Source organism: Chelonia mydas, chromosome 5 (assembly GCF_015237465.2).
Source record: "Chelonia mydas isolate rCheMyd1 chromosome 5, rCheMyd1.pri.v2, whole genome shotgun sequence".
NCBI classification, from domain to species: Eukaryota; Metazoa; Chordata; order Testudines; family Cheloniidae; genus Chelonia; species Chelonia mydas.
This window is the reverse complement of record NC_051245.2, coordinates 133,177,968-133,199,943: the sequence shown is the minus strand read 5'-3', so window position 1 is coordinate 133,199,943 and position 21,976 is coordinate 133,177,968. Positions and strand designations below refer to the sequence as shown.

The window sequence follows — 21,976 nt, the reverse complement described above, 5'->3', positions numbered from 1 at the left end:
TTAATGTAAAGGAAGAGTTGAGGGGGATTTTGACTTTTGAACTCTGGAGAAATAGGGGTAGGTAAGGGTACAAGGCCCTGCTCAGAGTGAGCTGTTTGATGCCTGCTCACGCCCTGCAATGGGTCAGGGAATCATCTCCTTTTGGGGTGAAGGTGCTTGGTTTAGAGGCATCTTTAAGCCCAGCCATCCTGGAGTGGAGGGGAAGGCTATAAAGTTTGCACTGTGAAGGGCCAAAATCCATGTGCTGTTTACATAAAAACCTGATATAGGCTGTCAGCTCTTTCTACAAGCTCAAAGTCCAGAGTTTGGTCAAGCAGCCGAGAGGCCCAGTAAAAAGTGAACAATATTGGCTAAGAGAAGCAGAACAAACAAAAGACAACCTTGCTTTTACTGAGATATGCATGGTCAGCAAAATGCCAGATGGGGAGAAGTAATTGGCACTCTTATCTGAAGATGTAGACAGACCAGAGGAATGAAAGAGGCCCTGTGTCTGGGTCTGTGTATACTCCTCTGCAAAGGAGGTAACCATGCTCTCCCCACACACCAATCTTGAGTTTATGGAAGAGGTTCAAGTATGTCAGTATGAGATATGGCATCCTCCTCCCCTCCCCAGATACCAGTGTCTGCCTTTGGAAACACAAATGAGCAACTTGAAACACAATTTCTATGGCCATGTACTTTTTAATGTTTTTCTGCTTTAACCCCCAGGTATGTACCTGTTGGACAATCAGAGGAGCTACTTCATTCCTATGGACCCCAAATCAGAATTCAACAGATATATTATATACTTTATATATTGTTTAAAGAAAAACACCTGTGTACTAATTGTATGTTACTTGTTAACCTGAAACCATGGGCGGAGACATTATGTAATCTCTGACTATTGGCTACTGTGCTTATCTTGTCTTGCTGCTAGACCTATCCAGGGGCTTGGGACCACCTACCCCGTCATTTCCCTCCGCCCATGGAAAATCCATATAATTCATGGTAATCAATTGTTTGGCAGTGTCTCTGAGCCTAATAAGCAAAGTGACACTCCGCCAGCACTGTGCGTAATAAACCCACGTGCTTGATTCTACACGGTGTCCATTTTGTTCCTTCACACTGGCTGCTCCAGTACTTTCTACCGCTGGGAGAGATGAACCCTGGGCACCAAGCACGCAAATTCCCCAGGGAGGAGCCACCAGCATGGCCCGGTTACACTGTGGTGTGATACAGATTCACCCAGGAGGTTAGCGTTAACCCAGCAAGCGCTGCAGGCTCCCTGGGACAGGCAGAGGGGATTGGCCCAGTCTGCAGAAGCTGGTAAGGGAGGGGTCTCCAGGCCATCTCTGTCTCTCACCTGCAGCCCTCACCAGCCTGTGGTGGGTCCATGCAGCCCAACATGGGGGAAGGAATGAGGCAGCTTCCCTGCTGTTCTCCTGAGCACACTGGACGAGTGCCAGGTGCAGCTGCAACATTACTCACAGGGACAGATCCAGTAACATCACAGATTCACTGGAACAGAAGGGAGTATGGACACGCTAACCCGGAGTATCTGCAAGGTTCTTACTGAGCGCCCGTGTGAGTTTTAGTTAAAAGCTGCTTTTGCTAAGCGGAAATTATAAGGTTTTGCTGTTGCTAGAGAAATTGTTATAGCCCATTAGGGGTTATGACTGGTGAGATGCAGGGTATAGTCATGATTTGAGTAAAACAATTGGCGAAGGTATTATAAGAAGAATTCTCATTTTAACTATATGAGGGTGAGAAAACAAGCTTATTGGAACGTAACTTGGGCATACGGCTCAAGACCAGAACTGCTAGGATTTTTAACCCTTGCATGACCAGACTGTGGAGAAGCCAGAGCCCCAGATGACACAACGCTGACTGACCATTAAGAGATGTCTGTCTGCTTTATTGGGAGTGGTGAGCATTAGTAGTCTGCTGATCAGTTGTTGATTGCTAATAAATACATGTACATGTTTAAGAATATTCACTATGTGATAAAGGCTCCTTCACTGGAAAAAGGTCCTGTTAACCCATAGAGGGTCATTGCACCCCGAGGGGGAGGAGAGAGCTGTAAATTGTGAGGGCAAAAGAGGAGGTCTTAAGTGGGGTTCCACAGGGATCTGTTCTGGGTCCAGTGTTTAACATCGTTATTAATGCCCTGGATGTATGTACAGAGAGCAGATTGATCAATGCTGCAGATGACACAAAGCTGCGGGGTGGGGGGAAGGAGGTTGCCAAAACTTTGGAGGACAGAGCTAAAATTCAGAGGGATCTTGATAAATTGGAGAACTAGGCAATAGGCAACAAAATGAAATTCAACAAAGAAATGTGGGTGCACCACGCAGGGAAGGAACACCAAATGCACAAATACAGAATGAGGCAAACTGGCTCGGCAGCAGCACTGCTGAGAAGGATCTGGGAGTGGTGGTGGGTGGGTGTTTGTTAGTGGAAAGGCTTGAATCATAAAAGATGAAGAGTTCAGGTGTACTAAGTGTTTCTTTCAAACTCTGATAATTATGGTAAATAAACCACAAAAGGCTGAAAAAGTTCTGAATCTGTTTCTCTCTCTCTATGCAGATACACCTACAATAACCGTATTTGACAAAACTCACACACAACTTAACTGTTGCCTGAAAGTATTTTTAATGCTAATATTTGCATCTATTTGACATTTTTCTAAATACTTTCTCAACGTTTCAGATAAATTGGAGACAAGTATCAGGGGGTAGCCGTGTTAGTCTGTATCCACAAAAACAACGAGGAGTCCGGTGGCACCTTAAAGACTAACAGATTTATTTGGGCATAAGCTTTCATGGGCCCATGAAAGCTTATGCCCAATTAAATCGGTTAGTCTTTAAGGTGCCATGGGACTCCTCGTTATCTTTCCTGGACGTTATTTTCAGGCTATACAGCGGTTTGATTTTATTTTTCATTTAATACACTAAAAATATAAACAATATAGGCTCTGGGTATATTTCACAGCATTGTATGTGTTCGTTGAACAGGGGCACTTGTGGTGTGAAAAATGTTTCTCTTGAGTCTGGACCGTGACTATATCTTGACCAAGAAATTTGGACCTTGACAAAAAATAATTAACTATCCCTGCATTAAGGGCTGCTCTGAAGAGGACGGTGATCAATTGTTCTCCAGTTGATAGTTGGAAAAGGGGGAATTTAGGTTACACTTTAGGAAAAACTTTGTAGCTATAAGGACAGTTCACTGTGGAACAGGTTGTCACAGACTCACAGGCCAGTGCTCTCTTGGCTCCATATGGCCCCTGGTAGGAACCGGCCTTTAGAGTATTGACCCTACATAAGGTCACGCTTTGCTCGGGGTTTAAGCTGTAGGCTTCTCCTCCGCCTCCCAGTACCACACGTCTGAGCCTCCAGCATGCCTGTCTCTCTCTAGCCTGCAGCGATTCTCAGCCAGCACAGCACAGAAGGGTTTATTGTATGTCTGGAACAGAGCACAAGATGTTCTCAGGGGTGTCCATCTGGGTCTGTCCCCGTCCAGGTAGGCTTAGACCGCTCTTTGTTCCCAGCCCAGACGTGACTTTCTTTCTGCGGTCCACCCTATATCACCTCCAAGGCCCCGCCTCCATCTTTGTCTTCTTTCCCGGACAAACAGATCTCCAGATGACTCTCTCTTCAGCTCTTTGTTCTCTCTGCTGCCCATAACTGGCTGGCTCCAAGTTTGGATGGGCCTTCGGGTCATCAGTCGCTAAGTTACAAAGTGTCCAGGCCATGGTCTGGGGTCCAGTCTGCTAGACTGGGTCACACCTGGTCCTCCGCAACAATAGACACCCCCACTCCCACCTGGGTTAGACACGCAGCGCATTGGGGAAACGGAGGCACGGTCTACGTATGCAATGTTAGGAAAATATCCCACTTCATCACACAGGTTTCCTAGAGAGGATGTAGAACCCCCGTCATTGGAAGTTTTCAACAACAGGTTGGACAAACACCTGTCCGGGATGGTCTAGGTTTACTTGGTGCTGCCTGAGATCAGGGGCTTGACTTGATGACCTCTTGACATCCCTAGTAGCCCGGCATTTCTATGGCTCTATCAATGGTGAAAAGGACATTTGAGGCACTTGTAAATTAAATGCAGACATTTATTCCTGTCCAACAGACTTCCGCAGCTGATGATAGCAACAGCGCTGCCAGCTGCGAGTAGACCCGGCAATTTACCATGTTAGAATCATGAAATTCTACAGAAAAGAAAGACGTCCCCCACCATAGATACACAAGCAGCTACTGCTAACAGATCTTGCGCACCGCACAGGGTGTGCAGACAGCACTGCGCAGCCAGAGCACTGAGTGCATCACTGAACGCGAGCAAATACTAAACTCTGACTAACAGAGTTTTTATCCATTCAAATGTTGGAAATTATTTTGTGCAAATAAAACATTATTACAGAAAACTATTACATCTGAAAAGCAAAACGTGGTTCAGTGAGCAGACAGATGAGGCCGGAAATCCCACACAGGACACTCCAAGTGCCGGAGAAAAGCTAGGGAGGGGTTGACTGGTTCTTGCAGGGAGACAGGGCAGAGCTCATCCGTCTTCCTCTCTGGGGTCCCCTCACGTTGTGGCACAGACTCCACCAGGCTCAGTTAAGCTGCAGAAGTTAAACACAGGTAATGTCTATTAAAGGGAACCTGCCATCATGTTTTGCAATGACAGTGCACACTGCTGTGGGACGGTCGCCCTAGTGGCTGCAGGGTTCAGTGGACAAAATCTCTAACCCCGCTGACAAAGCTGGAGCCCCAAGTGCTGGGCTCTGTCCCTCCTGCTTCCTCCCTGCAGTTTCACTGGAGACTGTTCTCTGAAGCAGCTGGAGTTATCCTTGCAAAAGCTGAGCTCAGCCTACGCTGTGTCAGCAGCCACAGAGAAATCCCTCTCACTAGAGTCTTTCACACCTAAATTCATCGCAGAGAAAACAAGGGGGATTTGGCTACAAACCTGTTCCTGCACCCCCATGTGAATAAAAGGGAAATAAGAGATCCAGAACCCCCCCTGTCCCGCTCCTTGGGGCTGGTTTGCTAGAGGGTCCAATGACTTGGACTAGGTGTCTCTCTCCAGAGGCCTCAGTGAGAGCAGTGAACCCCTAGGCTACAGCCTCCATCACTTACCCTTGGCAGATAGGTCAGAGCCACTAGATCCTTGGTCATTTTCTGTGCAGAGGAGGAGGAGAAGACAGAGGATATTAGTATCTCTCACAGGGCACGGTTTCAGCGTAGTTAGTAGATACAGGGACTCCTATCCAAAGGGAACAGTCATCACCTCACTCTTCCCTAGCAGTGAGCTGGTTGGTGCACAGACCAGTCTACAGGGCAGCTGCCCAGGATTTCCATTATTCCCATGCAAAAAACGTTACCACTGCAGGGGGTCAGCACTGCTCTGTGCTCTTCATGCCTCGTCAGAACGGGAGCACGGACTACTCAACATTCAACGGCTGGCAAAGTAGGAGATGCTGGGCTAAGGATACTCAGGCCAAACAACTCTGCCCCCTTCCGTCTGTTCCCAGAGGGGTCCCTCACGCAGACCACAGACGTCACCCTCACCCCTGCCAATGAACAGCAATTCCCACCTTAATCAATGGCGCTGCACCGAACAGTGTGGACGGTATGAAGAGGCATGCTGATTTGGGGTGGTGCTGGGCACACAGACCAGGGCAAGTCTGGTTTGGCATGGTGCTGTTCTACTTCCTGTTTCTATTCCCAGACTCACTGGGGCAGAGTTCGAGTTGTGTGGGAAGCATCATTCTACCACTGCATATGCTGGTTTGCCAACCTTTGACTTCTGAGAATTAAACACTCTGTAGGAAAGGGGCGTGGCCTCCCTCAGAGCCTGAGAGCAAGGGAGGGCCAGACCTTGGCTGCCACACAGGAAGCGGAAGGGCAGGACGGGAACTGGACATATAAGAGGCGAGCCCTGCAGCTCAGTTGAGCAGGAGTTGCTGAGGAAGTCACACGCTTCCAGCCCGCTGCGGGAGTCCTTGGAAGACTCCTGGTATCTTGGATGCGTCCTTGGGACAACAGAACTGCGAGAAGCCCGACGCTGAGGAGCTGCTGGGATTGCCACTGGCAGTGTGCACTGCGGGGAGACAGAGGACAACCCGGGGTTCAGCTCCACCCAGGGGGAGGGGAGGGGAGGAAGTAGCCCAGGGGCAGCTGACTGCTGTCCAGCTACGTTGCTGGCTGGCACAAGTCAGTGTGTTGCGGCTGGATCCCCGCTGAGCCAGTGGCAGACCGCTCTGCCGTTGTTACAGTCCTGGGCTGGGACACGGTGGAGTCGGGTGGGCTCACGTTCCCCTGCCACCCTAACCCCGGGGTTGGCAGCCTCCCCACCTTAGGCCCGGAGGCCTGAGCAAGTCGATAGCCCCTGCCTGAGCCCCAGGCTGTTCCCTGCTCTACCCTGCCGGAGGGTTGGCGCCTTAGACGGCCAACTGCCCCCTTGCTTCGACTGTTGTTCCAGGAGTGTGTCCAGCAAAGGGGTGTTCGCCTCCCTCAGAGACGGACACCGAGGGAGAGCCACACCCTGCCTACACGCTTACACACCCATTCTGACAGGACACAGGGAGCCCACGGCAGGGCTGAGCACCTGCACCCTTAACTCCCCATTAACAAAGTTCCTGCATATGAATTTCCGTTGTTCTGGAGTAACGAGGAGGAGGAGGGAGGGAGGCATGACTGAGGGCCAGCTGTAGGAGGAAGGATGATGCTCTGAGGAGGTTTTGTTGGCACTTCTCAAACCCCTCTAGTTACCCACTGGGGGCACCCCTGAGAGGATAAAGAGAGAGCTGGACGGCTACACCCTAGCAGGGCCCGGCAGATCTGTGCACTTTACACCAGCTCTTGGTGCCAGGCATTAGATGGCCTCCGAGACAGTCCATAATTTGTGTAAATATCTCCCATAGTTTTAGTCTTTGTCCTATTCCTACAGCTAATTACAGGAGACAACTGAGGAGGGGATTTGAACTCGTGGTCATCGAGGAGACAGAGTGGTGCTGATCTGAAGTCAGTGGAAAGACTCCCATTGGCTTCACAGGCTTTGGATCAGGCCCAGATTTCACGAGCACTGAACCCCAACTTTCAGGTAAGTCAAAAGAAGTGTGACATTAAAAGCAGGTCAGACACCTTCGGGGTCACACTCAGCCACACATAGCACAGCTCTAGGGGGATAATAATTCAGCCTAACACCATCATACACATTCCTATCGCTTTGTCTACACGAGCAAAATTGGGACCCATACCCACAAGCGATGCAATTCCACCAGAGAGAGCAAAGGTGGAGCTATGGAGGAGATGGGGTTCAGGTGTTTTTAACCCTTGTATCACCTAGACTTCCTCTGAGCAAGGTTAGAGAACATGTATCTACAGTCACTCTACACTACTGAAGAAGATCTCTCTTGGGAAAATAAAAGAGCATGGCACAGGTTACCCAACAAGTTCTTGGAATGTATTGGAGACAATTTTTCTTTCAGCAGGTGGAGAATGCTACTAGGGGAGAGGCTGTTCTAGAATCATAGAATATCAGAGTTGGAAGGGACCTCAGGAGGTCATCTAGTCCAACCCCCTGCTCAAAGCAGGACCAATCCCCAATTAAATCATCCCAGCCAGGGCTTTGTTAAGCCTGACCTTAAAAACCTCTAAGGAAGGAGATTCCACCACCTCCCTAGGTAACGCATTCCAGTGTTTCACCAACCTCCTCGTGAAAAAGTTTTTTCCTAATATCCAACCTAAATCTCCCCCACTGAACTTGAGACCATTACTCCTTGTTCTGTCATCTGCCACCACTGAGAACAGTCTAGATCCATCCTCTTTGGAACCCCCTTTCAAGTAGTTGAAAGCAGCTATCAAATCCCCCCTCATTCTTCTCTTCTGCAGACTAAATAATCCCAGTTCCCTCAGCCTCTCCTCATAAGTCATGTGCTCCAACCCCCTAATCATTTTTCAGAGTAACAGCCATGTTAGTCTGTATTTGCAAAAAGAAAAGGAGTACTTGTGGCACCTTAGAGACTAACCAATTTATTTGAGCATAAGCTTTCGTGAGCTACAGCTCACTTCATCGGATGCACACTGTGCTCACGAATGCTTATGCTCAAATAAATGGGTTAGTCTCTAAGGTGCCACAAGTACTCCTTTTCTTTTTGCGAATACAGACTAACACGGCTGTTACTCTGAAACCTGTCATTATGCAAGGCACTGCATTTAGCCGTATGGAGTGGAAATCTATCAACTGCATGAAAAAACATGTACAGATACAGACAGACATCATCTTCCTTTCCAAATGCAAAGAGATGGACATCGTACCAAAAGGACTGAAGGTAAAAAATCCATTACAATCTACATACCATACAGACTATGCTGACAGCTTGTGCCACACACTCTCAAAGAAACTGCGGAACCACCTGATCAACATCCTCTACAGCAAACAGGGAAAGATAAAGAATGAGCTCTCAAAACTGGATACTCTCATAAAAAACCAACCTTCCACACAAACTTCCTCGTGCCTGGACTTTACTAAAACTAGACAAGCCATTTACAACACACACTTTGCTTCTCTACAAAAGAAAAAGGACACTAAACTTTCTAAACTACTACATGCCACAAGGGGCCACAGCAATGGTTCCTCAACCCACCCAGCAATATTGTTAACCTATCCAGTATGCATCCGATGAAGTGAGCTGTAGCTCACGAAAGCTTATGCTCAAATAAATTGGTTAGTCTCCAAGGTGCCACAAGTACTCCTTTTCTTTTTGCTAATCATTTTTGTTGCCCTCCACTGGACTCTTTCTAATTTTTCCACATCCGTCTTGTAGTGTGGGGCCCAAAACTGGACACAGTACTCCAGATGAGGCCTCACCAATGTCGAATAGAGGGGAACGATCATGTCCCTTGATCTGCTGGCAATGCCCCTACTAATGCAGCCCAATATGTCGTTGGCCTTCTTGGCAACAAGGGCACACTGCTGACTCATATCCAGCTTCTCATCCACTGTAATCCCCAGGTCCTTTTCTGCAGAACTGCTACTTAGCCAGTTGGTCCCCAGCCTGTAGCGGTGCATGGGATTCTTCCATCCTAAGTTCAGGACTCTGCTCTTGTCCTCGTTGAACCTCATCAGATTTCTTTTGGCCCAATCCTCTAATTTGTCTAGGTCCCTCTGTCTCCTACCCCTATCCTCCAGCATATCTACCACTCCTCCCAGTTTAGTGTCACCTACAAACTTGCTGAGGGTGCAATCCACACCATTCTCCAGATCATTAAAGAAGATATTGAACAAAACCAGCCCCAGGACTGACCCTTGGGGCACTCTGCTAGATACTGGCTGCCAACTAGACATGGAGCCATTGATCACTACCCGTTGAGCCTGATGATCTAGCCAGCTTTCTATCCACCTTGCAGTCCATTCATCCTGCCCATACTTCTTTAATTTGCTGGCAAGAATACTGTGAGAGACTGTATCAAAAACTGTGCTAAAGTCAAGGAATAACACGTCCACTGCTTTTCCCTATCCACAGAGCCAGTTATCTCATCATAGACTTGCCCTTGGTGAATCCATGCAGACTGTTCCTGGTCACTTTCCTCTCCTCCAAGTGCTTCAGAATTGATTCCTTGAGGACCTGCTCCATGATTTGTCCAGGGACTGAGGTGAGGCTGACTGGCTTGTAGTTCCCCGGACCTTCCTCCTTCCCTTTTTTACAGATGGGCACTACATTAGCCTTTTCCGAGTCATGCGGGACCTCCCCCGATCGCCATGAGTTTTCAAAGATAATGGCGAATGGCTCTGCATTTGACTCATTAGATTTGATTTTGACAAATAGGGAGGAACTGGTTGAGAATTTGAAAGTGGAAGGCAGCTTGGGTGAAAGTGATCAGGAAATGATAGAGTTCATGATTCTAAAGAATGGTAGGAAGGAAAACAACAGAATAAAATAATGGATTTCAAGAAGGCAGACTTTAGTAAATTCAGGGAGTTGGTAGGTAAGACCCCCTGGGAAGCAAGTCTAAGGGGAAAAACAGTTCAGGAGGGTTTGAAAGTTCTCAAGGAGACATTATCAAGACCACAAGTACAAACTATCCCACTGCACAGGAAAGAAATGAAGGATGGCAAGAGACCATGCTGGCTTAACCAGGAGATCTTTAATAATCTAAAAATCAAAAAAAGAGTCCTACACGAAGTGGAAACTAGGTCTGTCAAGGTTCCTTCCCCACTCTTGAACTCTAGGGTACAGATGTGGGGACCTGCATGAAAGACCCCCTAAGCTTATTCTTACCAGCTTAGGTTAAAAACTTCCTCAAGGTACAAACGTTGCCTTGTCCTTGAACCCTATGCTGCCACCACCAAGCGTGTTAAACAAAGAACAGGGAAAGAGCCCACTTGGAGATGTCTTCCCCCAAAATATCCCCCCAAGCCCAACACCCCCTTTCCTGGGGAAGGCTTGATAAAAATCCTCACCAATTTGCATAGGTGAACATAGACCCAAACCCTTGGATCTTAAGAACAATGAAAAAGCAATCAGGTTCTTAAAAGAAGAATTCTAATTGAAGAAAAAGTAAAAGAATCACCTCTGTAAAATCAGGATGGTAAATACCTTAAGGGTAATCAGATTCAAAACATAGAGAATCCCACTAGGCAAAATCTTAAGTTACAAAAAGACACAAAAGCAGGAATATACATTCCATTCAGCACAGCTATTTTACCAGTCATTAAACAAAAGAAAATCTAACGCATTTCTAGCTAGATTGCTTACTAACTTTTTACAGGAGTTCTGAAGAGCATTCCTGATCTGTTCCCTGCAAAAGTATCACACAGACAGAGTCTTTGTTCCCCCCCACCCCCAGCTTTGAAAGTATCTTGTCTCCTCATTGGTCATTTTGGTCAGGTGCCAGCGAGGTTATCTTAGCTTCTTAACCCTTTACAGGAGAAAGGGTTTTGCTTCTGGCCAGGAGGGATTTTATAGTTCTGTCTACAGAAAGGTGGTTACCCTTCCCTTTATATTTATGACAAGGTCAAATTCCAAAGATAACTGTAAACAAATAACACAAGTATGTAGGGACAAAATTAGAAAGACCAAGGCACAAAACGAGATTAAACTAGCTTGAGACATAAAGTGTAACAAAGAAACATTCTAAAAATACATTAGAAGCAAGAGGAAGACCAAGGACAGGGTAGGCCCGTCAGTGAATGGTGAAGAAAAGACAATAACAGAACATGTGAAAATGGGAAAAGGGCTAAATGACTTTTTTGTTTCAGTTTTCACCCAAATGTTTCATAGTGATTGGACGTCTAACATAGTGAACACCAGTGAAGTTGAGGTAGACTCTGAGGATAAAATAGGGAAAGAACAAGTTAAAAATTATTTAGACAAGTTAGATGTCTTCAAGTCACCAAGGCCTGAAGAAAAGCATCCTAGAATACTCAAGGAGCTGACTGAGGAGATATCTGAGCCAAAATCTTTGAAAAGTCATGGAAGATGGGAGAGAGGACTGGAAGAGGGGAAATATAGCGCCAATCTATGAAAAGGGGATTAGGGACAACCCCAGGAATTACAGACCTGTCAGTTTAACTTCAGTACCCAGAAAGATAATGAGGCAAATAATTAAGCAATCAATTTGCAAACACCTAGAAGATAATAAGGTGATAAGTAACAGTCAGCATGGATTTGTCAAGAACAAATTGTGTCAAACCAACCTGGTAGCTTTCTTTGACAGGGTAACAAGCCTTGTGTATATGGGGGAAATGGTAGATGTGGTATACCTTGACTTTAGTAAGGCTTTTGATACTGTCTCACAGAACCGTCTCATTAGCAAACTAGGGAAATACAACCTAGATGGTGCTACTATAAGGTGGGTGCAGAACTGGTTGGAAAACCGTTCCCAGAGAGTAGTTATCAATAGTTCACAGTCATGTTGGAAGGGAATAATGAGTGGGGTCCCTCAGGGATCAGTTCTGGGTCTGGTTCTGTTCAATGTCTTCATCAATGGTTTAGATAATGGCATAGAGAGTACACTTACAAAGTTTGCAGACGATACCAAGCTGGGAGGGGTCACAAGTGCTTTGGAGGCTAGGATGAAAATTCAAAATGATCTGGACAAACTGGATAAATGGTCTGAAGTAAATAGGATGAAATTCAATAAGGAAAAATGTAAATTACCCCACTTTGGAAGTTGCACACATAAAGAATTGGGAAATGACTGCCTAGGAAGGAATACTGCAGAAAGGGATCTAGGGGTCATAGTGGATCACAAGCTAAATATGAATCAGCAGTGTGACACTGTTGCAAAAAAAGCAAACATCATTCTGGGATGTATTAGCTGGAGTGTCGTAAGCATGACACGAGAAGTAATTCTTCCTCTCTACTCTGTGCTGATACAGCCTTAACTGGAATATTGTGTCCAGGAAGGATGTGGACAAATGGGAGAAAGTCTACAGGAGAGCAACAGAATGATTAAAGATTGAGAAAACATGACCTATGAGGGAAGATTGAAAAAATTGGGTTTGTTTAGTCTGCAGAAGAGAAGACTGAGGGGGAGATGTGATAACCTTTTATGTACTTGAAAACTATGTTACAAGGAGGAGGGAAAAAACTGTTTTCATCAACTTCTGAGGACAGGAGAAGAAGCAATGGGCTTAAATTGCTGCAAGGGAGGTTTAGGTTGCACATTAGGAAAAAAATCCTGTCAGGGTGGTTAAGCATTGGAATAAATTGCCTAGAGAGGTTGTGGAATCTCCCTAATTGGAGGTTTTTAAGAGCAGGTTAGTCAGGGATGGTCTAGATAATACCTAGTCCTGCCATGAGTACAGGGAACCAGACTAGGTGTCCTCTTGGGGTCCCTTCCAGTCCTACGATTCTATGGTACTAGAGCAATAGTTGGAGATTTCCCTAAAATCCTCATTGTAGACAAGGCCTATGAGTGGGAGTGAGGATCTCCTGTCAGAGCCTCTAGGCTAAAATCCACAAGCAAATACTGATGGCTGTTCAGGGATGGCCACTTGAAAAGAGGTGATGGGTCTCTTGTCACTTACCTGGAGCTACAGTGTAGCCATCTCCCTTCTTCCCTGCAGAGAGAAGGCAAATTTCAGTGAATGCAGCTCCCAAGGCAGGAACCAACTGCAATCAGTTTCCACAGCGGGCCCCTGGCCCAGCACAGCCCCCTGGCGCTCAGTAATGGACTCATGGTCCCAGGCGCTCATGATGGGCAGGAGAGAAAGACACAATGAGACAGTTTCCAAAGACCTTGATGCACTTGGTGCTGAGCTCTTCAGAAAACCTAACCGCATATAAACTGTAACCTGCACCCAGTTTCTGGGTCTGGCAGCTCCCATTGGGGATCATTACGTCAGTCCCGCAGTACACAGTACTGGGGCAGTTACACTGTACTGACACTGACTCCTGTACTGCTGTTGCCCTTAGGCAGGTGTGCAGGGCCCAGCAAGTCCAGGGAATCCCCCCATCCCAGGCTCTTTACCTGGGCGTTTCGTTTTCCAGATGACTACTCCAATTATAACACCAATCAGGACAACTGCAGTGATAACTCCAGCCACAACGGGAATCAGATTGTTATTTGGTTCTGAAATGGAATGGAGAGAATGATCAATGGGGAAAAATCCCCTCCCCCCACTGAAACCCCCCTTCCATCCCACTGCAGGGATCAGTCAGTCAGCTCCCCAGGTTAGAGCTGAGTCCTGTAACCCTCCACCCCTTCCAGTGAGCTCCACGCAGCCACCATGCACCTACCATGCATTGCACCCCACCATACAAAGTCCTGGACACAGCCTCTACCCCTTCAAGTCATAATACATATGTAGCAATTAAACTAGAAGACTTTTATAACATTAACCAATCCTCATAAACCTAACTGTGGGAGAGCATGGATGTCAGTATCGTCCCTAAACGGGAAAGGGGGAAGACTTGCTGAAGATCACACAGTGAGGCAGTGCAAGAGCCAGGAATAGACCCCAGGAGTCCTGGCTCCCAGACCTCCTACTCTAACCCACTAGCCTCCACTTACCTCCCAGAGCCAAGGACAGAACCCAGGAGTCCTGATTCCCAGCCCCTAACCCCCTTTGACCACGCTGACTTCCATGACTAATGGAACAGTCCCATTGTGGGAGTCTGGTGACAAACTGGAAACTGACCTCAAAGCTCTGGATTTCCCTGCTATTAATGGAGTTACAGACACATGTTTTTTGAGGGGGGCAGGAAGTGAAGAGGGGATGATAGAGATATTTTAATACTGTTCTTTGTTTATATAAACCTGTTGAACCCCGAGTTCTGTATACACTTTCAGTTTCACTAATCAGCTTCTCCTGTTGTCTGAAAGAGCCACATAATAAAACAGCAAAAAGAAAAATATTTCTAAGAGAATAAGGAAATGTGGTTTATGACACAAAAATTGGCAGGGGATGTGGTAGCAGCATTGTGATGTGAAACCATTTGCTGACTAGAGTCCCAGTGCAGGCTGCCCTCTCAGAAATTGTTTGCACTTCCAAATGCTGCATTTTTCCACATCACAATTAACCAAGCAAAAAGATGGCTGGAAGGCAGATCCATGTGTAAAAAAATTCTTCCTCGACTTTTTTATGCTAGGGACACAGGAGACTCTCCCCACTGATGCAGGGCTCTAATCTGCCTCCTCGCTCCATTCCAAGCCCATACCCTCTCTTCCAGCATCACTGCACACAGAAACAAGCTGCTCCCAAAATTAAACATCTCTCTCTGGCCACATGGGCAAGAATGAAGGGCACGTAGAGCTATGTTTCTGAGAATCTGCTGAATCATAGGTCTGGAAGGGACCTTGAGAGGTCATCCAGTCCAGTCCCCTGCACTCATGGCAGGACCATGAGTGCCTGAAGTTGAGCCCGGGCTGCAAGCTAAAGCAAGACCAATTCTGTTTGGAAATAAGGGGCAGATTTGAGCTTCCCCTAGGATGTGGTAAATTCTCCATCCCTTGGAGACTTTACATCTGGAATAGGCAATCTCTTTCTGAAGGATCAGATCTTGTTTGCCCACAGATGACCAAACTGGATGCTAGGGTCCCTGGTGTGATTTCCCACTTCCCTGGGCTATGCAGGAGCTCAGATCAGATGATTAGAATGGTCCCTTCAGGCATTAATGTCCACTTGTTAATCTTCTCCCTTCAGAGACAGTGTATTGCTGAGATGTAACAAACAGTCCCAGAGGCAGCAAACTGGAGAGCAAGACATAAGCCCCAGGCCCTGTGGGTCCCAATTCTAGCACAAGAACTTGACTGCAGAGGGATAGGGCCAAAGAGGACAGGGACTCATAGACCCTGAGGAAATTCCAGCTTCAGCCTAGAAATTCGAATGAGATTTTTTCTGGGTTTGAGAGTAATGGATTCCCCCTCTCCCACTCGGAAAACAGACAAACACACAAACTCCTTACCCCAGGAGACAGAGAGTGGCTCTAACAGGCTTTCATGCTCCACGTGACATGAATAATGGGCTTTGATCTTGGGATCAATCTCCATTTTCACCCAGGTCTGGTAAGTCCCGTCCCCACTGGGTAGGATGCCTTCAGAGTAGGTCTCTTGCTGTCTGCTCTCCCCATTTTTCAGCCAGGTCACGGTGATGTCCCGGGGGTAGAACCCTCTGACTGTACAGGAGAGGGTGGTGAGGCCGTCATGAGATGACCGGTCACTCACTCTAGCTGTTGGGCGCACTGGGAAAAAGACAAAATTGAAGTTACTGTAGTTGTTTTCAAGCTCTAAACCAGGCAGCCTTTGCTGGAGCTTTACAGCATGAAATTCGGAGACCCCAGCAGTGGGAGAGGATGAGAGTCCATGAGACGGAATCCCTCTGATGAGAGAGAAACCACCATGTTAGTGGATTCCTGTGCCAAATTCACAGCATCAGCAACGGTGAATCCTGAATCCAGGTCCCTGACCTGGCCTCTGCTCCCAACCACAGTGACACAAGTACCTTGAAAGGCTTCACTAAGCTCCAGATACAGATGTCAATCATGTGCTAGGTTTGTGCCCATCTCCTCTCAGTCCCTGGATTTGAAAGAGAGAAGAATCTTGCCCTGGCCAGGAAGCAAAAAAATGGGCTGGATAAACTGACCAATTAGAGATGGAAAGGGCCCATTAAACAAAAGTGACAGTGCTAAATTGCCCTCAAACTAGCTAATATTAATTGGCTAATTTCTTGTAGGTTGTTACCAAATCTGTTTACCCCAATATTATGGATTTCAAAAGGATTTACCCTTATGTTGAACAATCAGTTTCCCAGCCCCTTGGCACTGAAATATACATTACACTGCTGTGTATGGCTTTTACTTCTTGGCATTTGTAAAGATGGCAAAGGACAAGATGATGTTCTGCTGAGGTTTGTGAGAGAAATAAGCAACTAGTATGTTGCAAAAAAACTAGGTACAAATTTCAAGTAACCTTGAACAGCAAATGCAAACTGTTTGGGAAGGGAAAGATTAGGGTGTGTAATGATGCTAACCAATTTGCATAAAATTAACAAGTAATAAAAGAACAAGTAATAAGTATGGAAGTGTTGCAGCAAAGGTAGGTCTTGAGAGGGAAAACTTTAAGGACAAGGGGAGCCTTCTTCCACATTAGTATGGGGAGGGCAATTCCACATGTAGGGGATGGTATAGAAGAAAGCACATAGATGACTGTGGGAGAAGTTTGGACAAAGAGGCAACAAGAACAAAGCTACTGTCATTGGTGGAACACAGGGGCTGGGGGTAACATAACAAATATGATGGTACAGACAGTGAATGAGGAAGAATTGCATGGTGAATAAAGCTGGTGTACATGGAAGTGGTGGCTTTTCCATAATTAATCAAAGTGCTCTAAAATGCACACACACAGGCAGATTGCCTTGATAACTACTGTGTCACACCAGGGGAAGAGGTAGAATTTGTGCTGTAAATTTGGTCAGCTTCTCTACAGTGAGCTGCTTTTAACATTTTCAATTTCTTATCTTTTTTTCCAGCAGAGCTGGGGGAGCGGGGGGGAAGGGGTTGTTTCCCCACCCATCCCTGGGGCCAGGTTAGCTCAACTGCCCCCCACCCCCTGCTCCATTTTGGAACTGGGGCTGGGGAATGGAGATGTAACTTGTAGTGACCTCCTGGGTGGGACTTGTCCCCCATCTTACCTTTCCTCTGCAGAGTCTCCTTCCCATACTCTAGAGAACTCCTTAGCCAGGGAATACATTCCTCCTCCAGGTAGCGTTTCCACCGCTGGTTGTCACCTATTTCAACATCCCATCTCTTCTTGGTGATCTGAGCCCCAATATCTGCTGCTACCCAAGTCATGGTCTCCTTATCGAAGGTAAGAAAGTCTCGTCCGTCATATGAATCCTGGTAAAATCCCTGAATGACGTTGTCTTCCCGGAGATCACAGCCGTATATCGTCTGGATGACGTGAAACCCTGAAACACAGCTGAGGGTCAGCAGCAGCCTCTCTCTGAAAATCTCACCAAGACCCAACTGTAGGTAGCCCAGTGGGTCCTCCCTTTGCTATTGGGCCTTCCGTCTCCTGAGAAATGGGGTTCCCACTTATGCTGTTGGGTCCTACACCCTCCCAGCTCCTTTCAGGAGGGAACCCAAACCCGCAGGGGGCGCTCCCCCCCACACACACTGCAGAGAGCTCACAACCTTCAAGGAGTACCTCATTGCTGCTTGTTCTTGTATGTTCCCTTCAGGGGGTGCAGTGTGGCACAACCCCAAAGGGAGTACTTCGGATTTTGCAGGGGTCTATCCCTCTGCACTCTCTCTCTTTCCTAAAATGACCCTCCCTACCAGAACTGGGGGGATGCTCAGAGAGCAGAAGAGAGAGAGTGCAGAGAGTCTATACCCCACTCTCTTCTGCTCTGGTTTTATTAATTTTGCAGGGTCCTCAGGGTCACTTGGTCCCCCACCTCCTCCATTCACAGTACCCCCATGTCCCTGTGGGGAGGGGGTACAGGAGGTCTGTCCCCGACACTAACCTCTGCTCTGGTTTAAGGACCTCACAGAATCCCCAGGATTCCTCTGTTTCCCTGCCCCATCTTCTCCATGCCCCCAGCTCAATCTAGGAACGGCAAAGTACCAACTTTGGATGCTTGGCCTCTTTTTCACACGGCCACTGTCCCCAGGTGATTCCCTGTAAGCATCAGGCCACTGACGGCCTTTAGTTCAGCTGACCAACATTTTCCTACAGCCAGACTAATCTTCACAACGGCCCCCATCTCGCACACAGCCAAGAACAGACTCACTTAGTACAGCCACCCCTAGGCTGACAGGAGGCAGGGAGGGAGACTGAGGGATGAGGGGGGGATGGGGACAGGAAGGAGAATTTAGGGGAGAGGGAGGGAGGCTATGGTGAATAGAGATCACTGCGGGGATCACAAGGAAGACTGAAACGTGTGGGGAACGAATCAGACCCCTCGCTTGGCAAACAGGGCAGAATGTGGGGGCACAAAAATAACCCACACAGGGTGTCATAAAGGGAAGGGGTTAAGAAGCTCTGATACAGTACTATAAAATCCTCTTATCTGTAAAAGGTTAAGAAGCTCGGGTAACCTGTCTGGCACCTGACCAAGAAATGACCAATGGGGTGGGGGGGGGGCTTTGTCTGTCTGTGTGATGCCTCTGCCTGGGGACCGATCAAGGAAACAAGCAATTCAACTCCTATAGCGTTAGTAAGTAATCTAGCTAGAAAATGCGTTAGATTTTCTTTTGTTTTTGGCTTGTGAAATTCACTGTGCTGGAAGGAATGTGTAGTCCTATTTTTGTGTCTTTTTGGAATTTAAGTTTTGCCTAGAGCGATTCTCTATGTTTTGAATCTGATTACCCTGTAAGGTATTTACCATCCTGATTTTACAGAGTGGATTCTTTTACCTTTTCTTTAAATAAAATTCTTCTTTTAAGAACCTGATTGATTTTTCATTGTTCTTAAGATCCAAGGGTTTGGGTCTGTGTTCACCTGTAACAATTGGTGAGGATATTATTATCAAGTCTTCCCCAGGAAAGGCAGTGTAGGGCTTGGGGGAATAGGACTCCAAGTGGTCCTTTCCCTGTTCTTGTCTAAATCACTTGGTGGTGGCAGCACACCATTCAAGAACAAGGTGGAATTTGTGCCTTGGGAAAATTTTTAACCTAAGCTGGTAAAAATAAGCTTAGGGGGTCTTTCATGCGGGTCCACACATCTGTACCCTAGAGTTCAGAGTAGGTATGGAACCCTGACACAGGGTCCCAAATATTTTCACCCCTCCCCCGCCCTGCATTAGATACATCGAGATAAATGCCTAGATTTTCAGCAATGACTAGTGATTTTGGGTGCCCACCTGAGCCCTTTTAAAGGGGCCTGATCAGAAAGTGGGAGCACCCAGCCTCAATCTCAGACACCCAAAAATCACTAATCACTTCTGGAAAAATGTAGGTCAAGGGATTAAAATACAATTTGGTGTCACAGCCAGAGGTGAGAGCCAAGCTGACTAAGCTGTGTCCCTGAACTATGCCCCAGAGCTGGACAAACACCTGCAATGGTTGTTCTCGGAGATGTGTCCATTCCATGCTAGGTGTGCGTGCCCTGCACACAGTCACCAGAAATTTTTCCCTCGGTGATACACCTCAGGCTTGCTCTAGCGCCCTCTAGTGCGGCGCGTTCATGTCGCAGTATAAGGAGACTGGTTGACCCCGCACCGTCTCCGTTCCTTCTTGCCAGCAACTCCAACAGAGGGGTAGGAGGGTGTGTCGGGGAATGGATGTGTGCAACACGTCTCAAAGAACAACAGTTACAGAAAGGTTAGTAACCATTTTTCTTCTTCAAAATGCTTGCACACGTCCATTCCACGTTCAGAGACTCCCAAGCAGTACCATAAGAGGTTCATGGACACGTGGATTACAACACTGCCCAACCAAACCCAGTGTCATCTCTAACTTGCTAGGTGATGGCATAGTTGGAAGAAAAAGTATGTACTGACGCCCAGGTCGCTGCTCTGCAAATGTCCTGGATCAAGCCTGGGCCATGAACACCACTGAGGAAGCTCGTGCTCTCATAGAAGGGGCTGTCAGGAAGGCAGGTGGTGGGACACCTGCCTGCTCATAGCACATGCGAATGCACAATGTGATCCAGGATGAAATTCTCTGAGCCTTTCATCCTATCAGCTACTGCCACAAAAGAGCTCCGTGGATTTAAGGATCGACTTTCTATATAGTCCTTTCTATATAGAATACTGGGACGCCCTGCCTGACATCCAGAGTATGGAAATGTCATTCCCCCTATTCTTGTGAGGCTTAAGAAAATGGGCAGGTGTCAGGGTTCCCTCCCCACTCTGAACTCTAGGATACTGATGTGGGGATCCGCATGAAAGACCCCCTAAGCTTATTCTTACCAGCTGAGGTTAAAAACTTCCCCAAGGCACAAATTCTTCCTTGTCCTTGGATGCCTATCGCTGCCATCACCAAGTGAGTTAGACAAAGATTTAGGAAAAGGACCACTTGGAGTTCTTGTTTCCCCAAAATATCCCCCCAAGACCCTTCACCCCCTTTCCTGGAGAGGCTTGAGAATAAACAAGGGAGCACAGACCAGACCCTTCGATTTTTAGAACACTAAAAACCAATCAGGTTTTTAAAAACAGAACTTTATTATAAAGAAAAAGAAGCACCTCTGTAAAATCAGGATGGAAGATAATTTTACAGGGTAAGAAGATTTAAAACAGAGGATTCCCCTCTGGCAAAACTTTAAAGTTACAAAAACCAGGAATAAACCTTCCTCTTAGCATACGGAAAATTTACAAGCTAAAACAAAAGATACTCTAATGCATTTCCTTGCTATTATTTACAATTTATGTAAATTTAGATGGATCATTTCAGTAGAAGCTGGATTACTTACTTGGTCTCTCTCTTTGTCTCCAAGAGCCCAACAAAAACTCCCCCCCACCCTGTCCCGATTTGAAAGTATCTTCTTTCCCCATTGGTCCTTCTGGTCAGGTGCCAACTAGGTTAATGGAACTGATTAATCCCTTACAGGTAAAGGAGGGATTTTATGATACCCTTAGCTGTATGTTTATGACAGCAGGAAAACAGCCTGATTACTATGAACTGCGAGACTACCTTTGGGAGGAACATGGGGTGGGGGCGACGTTGACCTTGTTGTTAAAGAACACTATACATGGAGGTTTTGACAGAAGAGCTCTAATCTCTGACACCCTCCTGACTGAGATAATTGCTACTAGAAAGGCGACCTTCCAGGAAAGGTACAAGAGGGCATAATGCCAGTGTCTCAAAGGGAGGCCCCGTGAGCTCTGAGAGGACCAGGTTTAAGTCCCCCAGGGGGATGGGTTCCCAGATTTGCAGATATAGCCCTTCAAAGCCCTTGAGCAAGTGAATGGACATTTCATGTGAAAAAACTGATCAACCACCCAGCAGGGGTAGAATGCGGAAAAGGGGAGGTCCGGAAGGGGAGGGAGTGGCATTGGAGTTGTTACTGACAGGTCTAGAAATAAGCCAAACTAGTGCCGATGTGCCCAGGCTGAGGCTAAGAGAAGAACCTTCGCCCCTGACCTCAGCAAGATCTTGTGCAGAAAAGGAATAGGGGGGAAGGCGCAGAACAGGTGTGTTCTCTAAGGAAGTAAGCCCTGGTCTACACTAGGAGTTGAGGTCTAATGTAGCAGCGTTAAATCGATTTAACAGCAGGTGAAAGCAGCCAGAAACCCACCCAAGGCTGCCTCCCGGACTCGCCAGGCGGAGAAGGGACCTCTGGTGAGTGTAACTTTTAAAATAGTATACATGGTTTAAAAGCAAGCATGTTTAATGATTAATTTGCCCTGGCATTCGCGGCTCTCCTGGATGTACTCACAAAGCCTTTGCAAAAGGTTTCTGGGGAGAGCAGCCTTATTCCATCCACCATGGTAGGGCACTTTACCACTCCAGGCCAGTAGCACGTACTCGGGAACCATTGTAGAACAAAGCATTGCAGTGTATGTTCGCTGGCGTTCAAACAACATCTGTTCTTTATCT

At 46.9% G+C, this 21,976-nt stretch overlaps 1 protein-coding gene across 2 annotated transcripts in view; it reads right to left on the bottom strand.

Moving 5' to 3' along the window:
- Positions 1 to 2,889: 2,889 nt before the first annotated feature.
- Positions 2,890 to 21,976, bottom strand: part of LOC102940274 (class I histocompatibility antigen, F10 alpha chain) — a 133,589-nt gene continuing 114,502 nt past the window's right edge. For both annotated transcript variants that reach the window (XM_037902414.2, XM_037902413.2), the window contains exons 3-8: positions 17,128 to 17,403; positions 15,404 to 15,679; positions 13,467 to 13,568; positions 13,024 to 13,056; positions 5,124 to 5,165; positions 2,890 to 4,609 (exon numbers count right to left, since the gene is read on the bottom strand). In XM_037902414.2, coding sequence (XP_037758342.1) covers positions 4,605 to 4,609; positions 5,124 to 5,165; positions 13,024 to 13,056; positions 13,467 to 13,568; positions 15,404 to 15,679; positions 17,128 to 17,403 — 734 coding nt within the window. In that variant the 3' untranslated portion in view covers positions 2,890 to 4,604. The remainder of the gene's footprint in view (positions 4,610 to 5,123; positions 5,166 to 13,023; positions 13,057 to 13,466; positions 13,569 to 15,403; positions 15,680 to 17,127; positions 17,404 to 21,976) is intronic.